A 9024-nucleotide genomic window follows, 5' to 3' on the forward strand; every position below is an offset into this window, starting at 1 on the left:
AAAAACATATTTTAAAAAAGGGCAAGTAACATTTAGTGTTAAAGTTGTACACATGTGCCATCAACTGTACTATAAACCATTAACCTGCCAGTAAAAAAATAAAATAAAATAGTGGCCAGGTGGTGGTGCACCTGGTTGAGCACACATGTTACAATGTGCAAGGACCCAGGTTTGAGCCCCCAGTCCCCAACTGCAAAGGGAAAGCTTTACAAGTGGTGAAGCAGTGCTGCAGATGTCTCTCTCTCTCTGTATCTTCCCTACCTTCTCTATGTCTGGCTGTCTCTATCCAAAAATAAAAAATAATAAAATATATATTAAAAAAAATAAAATAAATTGAGTGGAGGAGATAGTGTAATGGTTATACAAAGAGACTCTCATGCCTGAGGCTTCAAAGTCCCAGGTACAATCCCCCGCATCACCATAAACCATAGCTGAGCAGAGCTCTAAATGAATAAATAAATAAATAAATAAATAAAAATTCAATGCTCAGTCTAATCACTTCTTAAGCAATTAACGCATTTTTGGTGCTATGATTCATTAAAAATACTCAAAAATTAAACCTTCAATCGACATAAAATAAGTTTCTCTGGACTTCTAAAAATAGATTATATATATCAAAGAATAAAAATTGGAGTTTTTACCACAGAGTCAAATCATGATCAGGAATGAGCATAGGACTTGACCCTAAGAGAAGTTCTCACTTGACAAGAAGAACCCTTCTGGGACCAACAGCACAGAACTTGGAGGGCTTGAGAGGACATTAGAGCTAGGATATTCCTTCTTTCTGGGTCTGTATAAAAAAGACTACTAATAACTGAATCTTTAAGCACTTTTTCTTCTCTTCCCATTTAGAAATCTTAGGAGAGGGACAGGTTTGAGCCTGATCCCCACTACATTGAAGGAAGCTTTGTTGCTATAGCCTCTCTCTACTGAGGTAGGGTGTGTGTGGGAGGAGGCAACCTGGGAAATACTTCCAGAGAATATAATATTAGCAATAAATCCGAGGGACAAATGAACTTATGGCAGATAGACAGGAAGAAGAATGACATCCCTAGAAAAGAGTGAGAGGGTGTGTGTGTGTGTGTGTGTGTGTGTGTGTGTTCTAATTCTCTGCTGCTGTGGGGATAAAGAGTGTCAGGATCCTGAAGTCTGAGTGTGGGTTCGGAAGATGGAGAGCAGGAATGACAGGTGTGCCCTGCTAAGTACGGACTTTATCATTGTAACATGCATTATAACACCATAATATATGATTCAGTTAGAATAGTGAGATACAGAGAAGCTTGACAGGAAGTCTCTGTTCAAATTTGCATTCCACAAGGATGACTTACACAACAGATAGTAGAGAAAACAGGAAAGGGCTCACACTGAGAGCTGAACATCTAGTAGGAGATGCTGAAAGAATCTTTAATAGGTTGAAGGACCTATTAGCAAAAGTATTAAAGAAAGGCAGGACCAAAAGTCAAGGATGAAGGCTCTAAGACAGATGTAAAGATTTTCTGGGGGGGGGGGGGAATCCCTGGGTTTCTGATCAGCTGGGCGTGGAGAGTTTGAAGAGACAGAATATAGGGGTCTTGTGAGAATAAGAGACACATCAACGCAGCTCTTTGATCCTTTAAGTCAAAACAGTAACCCGAATGCAGGGCACTGCAGCACCCTCACCAAAACCACTCCTCAGCCGCTCCTATCTCAGGGAGGCACATGCTTTATTGAATTGTAAGTGCTCTATTAAAATTCTAGCCAGTGAAAATTTAAATTAAATGCTGGGTGATGATCGAAGCTAAGTCAACCCTGGAATTTTCCCCTGAGTCCTCAGTTTGGCTTCTCTCCTGCTCTACTTTAAGTGTTGCCATCTTTTTCCATAGGAATAGGAGCCTGCTCAGCGATATCTTAGGTAGCCAAATTATAAACTCTTCGCGGCTCCAGAATCTATAAGAGATTGAGGGCAGCCATTTTGTACACAGGAGTAGAACTAAACTGTGAATTTAAAAACAGCAAGGGGATCTCAGTGCCTTTTTGTTCACAAAACGCCAGGTTTTAAGAGCTATCTGACTTCCTGTGCACAGGAACATGTAATTAAACTCCTCAGGGCACCTTTAGAGGAAGTTCTCCTGTGAAGTTGCTAAACCAGATTTTAAAGGCCAGCTACATGGGTTACAAAGGACTTTGGGCACTTGGATACAAAAAAGGAAAGCAGGTATACACTAACAATTATCTGACCAGGGTAATTGTTCAATGAAATCCGCTGAACATTTTAAAAGCATAGCAAGGGATTATATTTAAATGCATCGAATAAAACAATCCCCTGAGGGCTGTAAGAAAGCAATCAAGCCTCCTTCCCCACCCCTGTGGGTTGACACGTCCCCACCTGCTCTTCAGCCATCAGATTCAAGTGCAGAGGTGTCTCTTTGCCTGCATCCCTCCCTACACCCTCAGCATTCAGAAAATGTGGCAGCTGAATGCATCTTGAATTTAATGAGCATTTTGCTCCAAACCAAGAAAAATAGAGAAATCGTTTACTTTTCACATCTATTTTCCAAAACATTGTGAATATTGATTCAATCACAGTGTGCACATTTTTAAGATGGTCATCATTTTAAGCAATAAAATGTTCCCTGCTCAATAAGCCATCAACTTTCCTCTGCATTATTAAAAAAAAAAAAAAAAAAAGCCATGCAACACAATCATCAGATCCTTATTCTAGTCAAATAGATACTATGATGGACATGTTGATCTAACTTAGTCAGACTGCAGAATTAAGAGGGATTTCTTTGCAGTCCTTTTCTATTCAGTGGATTTACCTTTCAAGGGCACTAGGTTCTACAGAGGACATAATGAAAAACTGAAAGATGGTCAAGGAGAAGATAGGTGGTGATGCACCCAGTAGAGCACATACATTACCATGTGTAAGGTGTTCGGTTCAAGCCCACAGCCCCATTTGTGGGGGAAAGCTTCCTATGCAGTGGAATAGTGCTACCGGTGTCTCTCCTTCCCTCCTTTCCTTCCTTCTTATTTTTCGCTCTCCCTTTATTTATTTCTTTGTTTGTTTGTTTCTCTGTCTCTAATTCTCTACCAAAAAGAAAGAAAACAGGGGAATTGTCCACCAGGAATGGTGGAGCTACAGAGAAAACCCTGCTGAGCCTTAGAGAAAACCCTGCTGAGAAAAAAAAAGAAACAAAAAAAAAAGAAAAAATTAAAAAATAAATAAACGAAAACATAGTTTCTCCATTAGAATACTTAGATACAGAAATATCTGTCTATCCGTCTATCCATCCATAAAATAACAAAAATTATGAAATAAATAATTGTCAAAATTATTCCTGAAAGCACCTCAGGAAATAAAAATGCAGCAATGTCTTGGCCACAGTCCTTCTCTCAGACCAGAGCAACTTATTTTTCCTCCATGTTATTGACACTGAGCAAAGTTATTGACTTAGAAGCAGAATGAAAATCATATCACTTGGAACCCTAGAATTCTAGATAGAGGGGGGAGACAGATGCTCACACCAAAAGAAGCAGATAAGAGTACAAATCTCCCACCTCCATCTCGAGCTCCCCAGGGCAGGTACTTGCTAAGTAAAACCTTAGGGCAAAATGTCTCCTCCTCAGCCGCTGTTGCTAAATATATACTTAGCACATTCATATAGATGGCTACTCTGTTACTTTCTAAAGATCCTGCCTTCTCCACTCTCAAGTGTTCAGTATCTTCCCACTGACTTTCAGTAACTAAGTGGCTCACTCCAGACCCCTGCTGAGGCCGGAGTCTGAGCCAATAGTTTCACATCATCTCTGGCCAATCCAAACTCAGGGACCTTGTATTCCAGGCCATCAGAGTCCTATCAGGATCCTGGCTGTTAATGTAATGAACTTGAACTTGATTCAATGAGCTAATTTAGTCTAATGTGTAATACACAGAAAGATATGCAGGCCTATAGTGGTCTTTCTAGGGTCTTAAATAAAACAACCTGTGGAAAAAAGCTACTTCACTCCCCCCACCCAGCCCTAGCTTGGATACTGAAACTGTACAATGAACTCCTGAGAAAAAGAAACAGTTTATAGAAATGAATTCTTTCATCTCCTTTTAAAATAGTTTTTCTGTCTGTTTTATTACTTTACAACCTCATTTACTCATTCTAAAACACTAAACCGCTTCTATTTATGTTGAATTCTTGATTCATTCTGAAATTAACAGAACTTACCTGCTGATGACTTAATACCAGAAGGAAAGAGGAGAAAAAGTAGTTGATGCCTTAGCACATTAATAGTTTTTTTTTTCCCTGAGCATTGTGGGTTTTTTTTAATTATTATTATTCTTTTTTTTTAAATATTTATTTTATTTATTTATTCCCTTTTGTTGCCCTTGTTGTTTTATTGTTGTAGTTATTATTGTTGTTGTCGTTGTTGGATAGGACAGAGAGAAATGGAGAGAGGAGGGGAAGATAGAGAGAAGGAGAGAAAGATAGACACCTGCAGACCTGCTTCACCGCCTGTGAAGCGAGTCGACTCCCCTGCAGGTGGGGAGCCGGGGTTCGAACTGGGATCCTTATGCTGGTCCTTGTGCTTTGCGCCACCTGCGCTTAACCCGGTGCGCTACAGCCCGACTCCCAATTATTATTATTCTTAAAGACCTTCTTTGATTCGTTTTTTTCATGTAGCATTATATACTTCCCTGGCTAGTATCCCACTTTAATTCAATGTTTTTCTTAAATGACTAATTTCATATTATATTTCATTTATGTGAGACAATTATGAATTACAGAGTTTTCAAATTTAATACTTAGAATAAGCATATTCACACCTTTCCCAAAACATCATGTACATTACCTCCACATATCTTTCTAGTATAGTAGGTGTCTTTCATGAATGAGAGCTTTGTTTGCTTTTGGCTAACAATTAGTAATGATTCTTCAGAAATGATGTTTTTATTTGTTTTGTTTTCAGTTTTATGACATATATGACCTCAGGGACCAAGCTACGTACTGGTGCCCAGCGGTAGAGGCCCCAACCCCTTCCAGAAAAACAAGGTAGGAGCATGAGGAAATAGGCCTGTCCTAATATACAAACTCCATACATTGTCACTGTTGTATCTTTACATTTGAATTTCATAAGAACTTGGGTTTATGGGGAATTACCTCATAAGCATTCATTCTCGCTAATGGGAGAAAATAGGCAGGACTATTATGGACACAACTGTGCTTCCTTTAGAATCTCTCTACAGAACAGATATTGCTAGAAAGACTGCTATTACCAGTCTTGTTCCCAGGTGTTTCCAGCTGCACCTCTTACAAAGAACTGCTACCAGTTACAAAGTACTACCTCCTCCCCTCTTCCAGAGTGGCATCCAGTGGCTGAAGCACAGATAAAATTCAGGGCAGTTCTGAACATCCCAGCTGTCCATCTGCCAGAGAATGACTCGAGACACTGATGCAACATGATCTGTTACCTACAAAAACTTGCCAATAAGCTTGCCACACTAGACTGGTTTTGTTGTTGTTGGGGATTTTTTTTAACCTTTTTTTTTTCTCATCTCTGAGAGTTCACCACTTTTTGAAATAGAGCAGATTCAATTTTTGAAATAGAGCAGATGGAGAGAGAGATGGGGAGTGGGAGAAGGAGAGGGAGAGGGAGAGGGAGGGAGGGAGGAAGAGAGAGAGAGGGAGAGAAAAGGAGGAGAGGGGAAGAGAAGGAGGAGGAGGATGGGGGGAGAGAAGGATGAGGAGGGAAACTCAGTAGCAAAGCTTCCTTCAACAAGGGGGGGTCAGGCTCCAAACTGGCAATGTCGTACATTACCCAAGTGAGATATTTATGCCAACCCTTACACCCAACTCTTAAAAAGTCATTTTCAGGGAATAGAATCTAAGATAAAGATTACTAAGCTAGAATGGGATCATTCAAACTTGGCAAAAGAAATAAATCATGGGTAAACAAAAAATAATAATTTTTTGTTCAATTTCTTTTTTCTCTCAATTTTTAAGTATATTTACTTATTTATTTATTTATTAAATAGAGACAGCCAGAAATCAAGAGGGGAGGGGAAGATAAAGAAGGAGAGAGAGAGAGAGACCTGCAGCCCTGCTTCACAACTCGTTGTGAACTCATTCACAACTCAATCATTCACAACTCACAATGAAGCTTTTCCCCTGCAGGTAGGGACCAGAGACTTGAATTCAAATCCTTACACACTGTAATGTGTGCACTTAACCAGGTGCACCACCACCTTGCCCCTCAAATTTTTTTAAATTAGTTACAAATAAGCAGAATGTATATCTTATGAAATGTTCCCAGTTTAGGGGGAAAAAGTCACATTTTCTAACTGTCTGCCTGCATTCACTTTCTTTTTGAAACAGAGACACAGGCTTTCTCAGCACACAGCCTACCTCTAAGAATCACAGAGGTGAATAGCACATCTGGGAAAACACTCAAGACACGGAAGAGGGACCTACTATGGAAATGGGTTCACTGATAAGAAAACATCACGTACACTTGCCCTTGGTCCTCTGTTTGAATGGATGCTGACCCAGCAGGAGCCTCTTACCTCCAGGACCAGCCACAGCTGTCCTCCTACACAGTGATCTGCTTTGTAAAACATCCCATAAAACTTTACAACGTTAGGGTGATTAGGAAGAAACTGCAAAATGTTGTACTCTGCCTCAATCTCTTCATCCATGTCCTAAACAAAGTAAAAATAAATATGTACTGGATTAAGCCTGATGTGTAAGGAAGAACACAGTTATGACATCACAATCAATCACTCAAAGCACAGTTATCCTGTATTTTTAATGTTGTAACTGCCAGATCTTGAAAATACTTAATAATGGATAATTATATTCCACACAGTGCCTGCCAATTATTATATCAATAAAACATCTTCATTATAATCTTTTTTTATTTTAAAAAAAGAATTATAAATATAATTTTTACAATTAAGAGCATCTGAATTTTCAAAACATGAAGGGACTCAATCAAGATAAGACACGACTTTACTGTACAAAATAACATATAGCATTAAAACCTTTGTCCTCAGAAACATGATGCCAGGCTAAAATGACCGAATACCATAAGTTTGGGTCACTTTGTAAATTACAGAGAGACCTACAGTGACACAGACAAGAAACAATGTCTGGAGCTGGCTGGTGGTGTACACAGTAGAGCATACACATTACCATGTAGAAGGATCCAGGTTGAAGCCGCCAGGCTCCACCTGCAGGGGAGAAACTTCATAAGCAGTAAACCAGCACTGTAGGTGTCTTCCTCTCTCCTTCCCTGTTTCTCTCTGTCTCTATCAGAAAAGAAAGAAGAAAAAAGTGGGGGTCTGAGTGGCTTCCAGAGATAGTGGAGTGTAATGCAGATACTGAGCCTCAGTGATAACTTGGTGGGAAGATAAGTAAATAAATAAATAAATAAGATTAAATCCAATAAATTATGACTCATTTTGAGATTTCATTTCAGGTTTCACAAAAAGAATCACTAGAACCAGGAGAGAGTTTGAAAGCTCAATGTACATGAAGCACCATATTGTGCTTACTGTTACTTACACTGATCGGATCCAGAATTTTTACTGCAGCCAGGCTCCCATCTACCTTGTTAGTTACTTTGTAGACCTTGCCATAAGTGCCTTTGCCTATGGTCTCTATAATTTCCCAGGTATCTGTAGGATCTGGAAGGGATTCAAGTCCAAGCATTGTGGAATTGTAATAAAACAATCTATACAGATGTTTCCTGGGGGAGAAAAAAAAAATCACGTTCCACAGATGACAGGATTGGGGGTAGTGGACTTGTGAAACATTAATATTTTTATTTCTTATTTATTTATTTATTCCCTTTTGTTGCCCTTGTTGTTTTGTTGTTGTTGTTATTGTTATTGTCGATGTCATCGTTGTTGGATAGGACAGAGAGAAATGGAGAGAGATGGGGAAGACAGAGAGGAGGAGAGAAAGATAGATACCTGCAGACCTGCTTCACCGCTTGTGAAGCGACTCCCCTGCAGGGGAGCCAGGGGCAATATTTTTATCTCTTAACACAACAACCTTCTGGTACTTTTCCTTTTATTTTACCCTTGTATTTTAATGAGTTTTAAAATAAAAGTGATTTGAATTCTTTTGAAGAAATAGAAGTAGAAGTGGAGTTGTGGATTACCATGTAGGTTCATTTTCAATATTTTGAGGAATTTCCAGGCTGTTTTCTATAAGACTTAGATGATATCAGGTGTTTTCAGGGTGGTACAGCCATCAACTTACCACAAGGTTGAAAGGGGGTTGAGGAAGTGGTCACTGGTGGTAGAGGGAGATTCCAATTTGGTGGAGGGTGAGGTGTGGTGAAACCTATCTTGTAGAGGTGAAACCACACTGCTGTGACAACAGCAGTCTTATAAATTAACATTGACACAATTATTATAATAAATAAATACAGTAGAGTAAAGGGGTGAAGTCATATAACTATGGACATCTTCAAAAAAATAAGGTATCTTGGGGCTGGGTGGTGGTGCACCCAGTTGAACGCACGTATTACAATGTGCAAGTATCTGGGTTAAGCCTCCAGTACCCACCTGCAGGGGGAAAGCTTCCTGAGTGGTGAAGCAGTGCTGCAGGTGTCTCTCTGTCTCTCTCCCTCTCTATTACCCTCTTGATTTCTGGCTGTCTCTATCCAATAAATAAAGATAATTTTAAAAATTTTTAAAGAAATATACCTTTTTCGAGAACAGGATTCGGGAAAAGATTATATCCATACTTCAGGAAAGATAAAAGAGCTAAAGAAGGTATCTAGTCTTAACTAGATAGTTGTCACTGTAGACTGCTAGAATGACACATCTAAGATGTTCCCCAGGTTCTGCTTCACCAGCCAAGGTTCACTGCAAACCAATCTCCAACCACCATGTGCAAAGTCTAGGCTATTATCAAGGAGGAGTTGGTGTGTGCACCAGGCCACTAGCATCTAGCAGGCATTGCTAATCAAGTCTTGGGTTCTTCAAAGATTAGCCAAACCCAAATCCACTCAGCAACTGCCTAGTATAAGAATCATACTTAGTTG

At 39.5% G+C, this 9024-nt stretch overlaps 1 protein-coding gene across 1 annotated transcript in view; it reads right to left on the minus strand.

Annotated features, from left to right (window-relative positions):
• Positions 1-7711, minus strand: part of MYO3B (myosin IIIB) — a 508363-nt gene extending 500652 nt beyond the window's left edge. Inside the window, exons 1-2 of the mRNA XM_060177727.1 lie at positions 7533-7711; positions 6533-6667 (exon numbers count right to left, since the gene is read on the minus strand). Of these exons, the coding sequence (XP_060033710.1) occupies positions 6533-6667; positions 7533-7679 (282 nt within the window). The 5' untranslated portion in view covers positions 7680-7711. The remainder of the gene's footprint in view (positions 1-6532; positions 6668-7532) is intronic.
• Positions 7712-9024: the final 1313 nt, after the last annotated feature.

The sequence above is a fragment of the Erinaceus europaeus genome, chromosome 18 (assembly GCF_950295315.1).
Source record: "Erinaceus europaeus chromosome 18, mEriEur2.1, whole genome shotgun sequence".
Classification (NCBI taxonomy): domain Eukaryota; kingdom Metazoa; phylum Chordata; class Mammalia; order Eulipotyphla; family Erinaceidae; genus Erinaceus; species Erinaceus europaeus.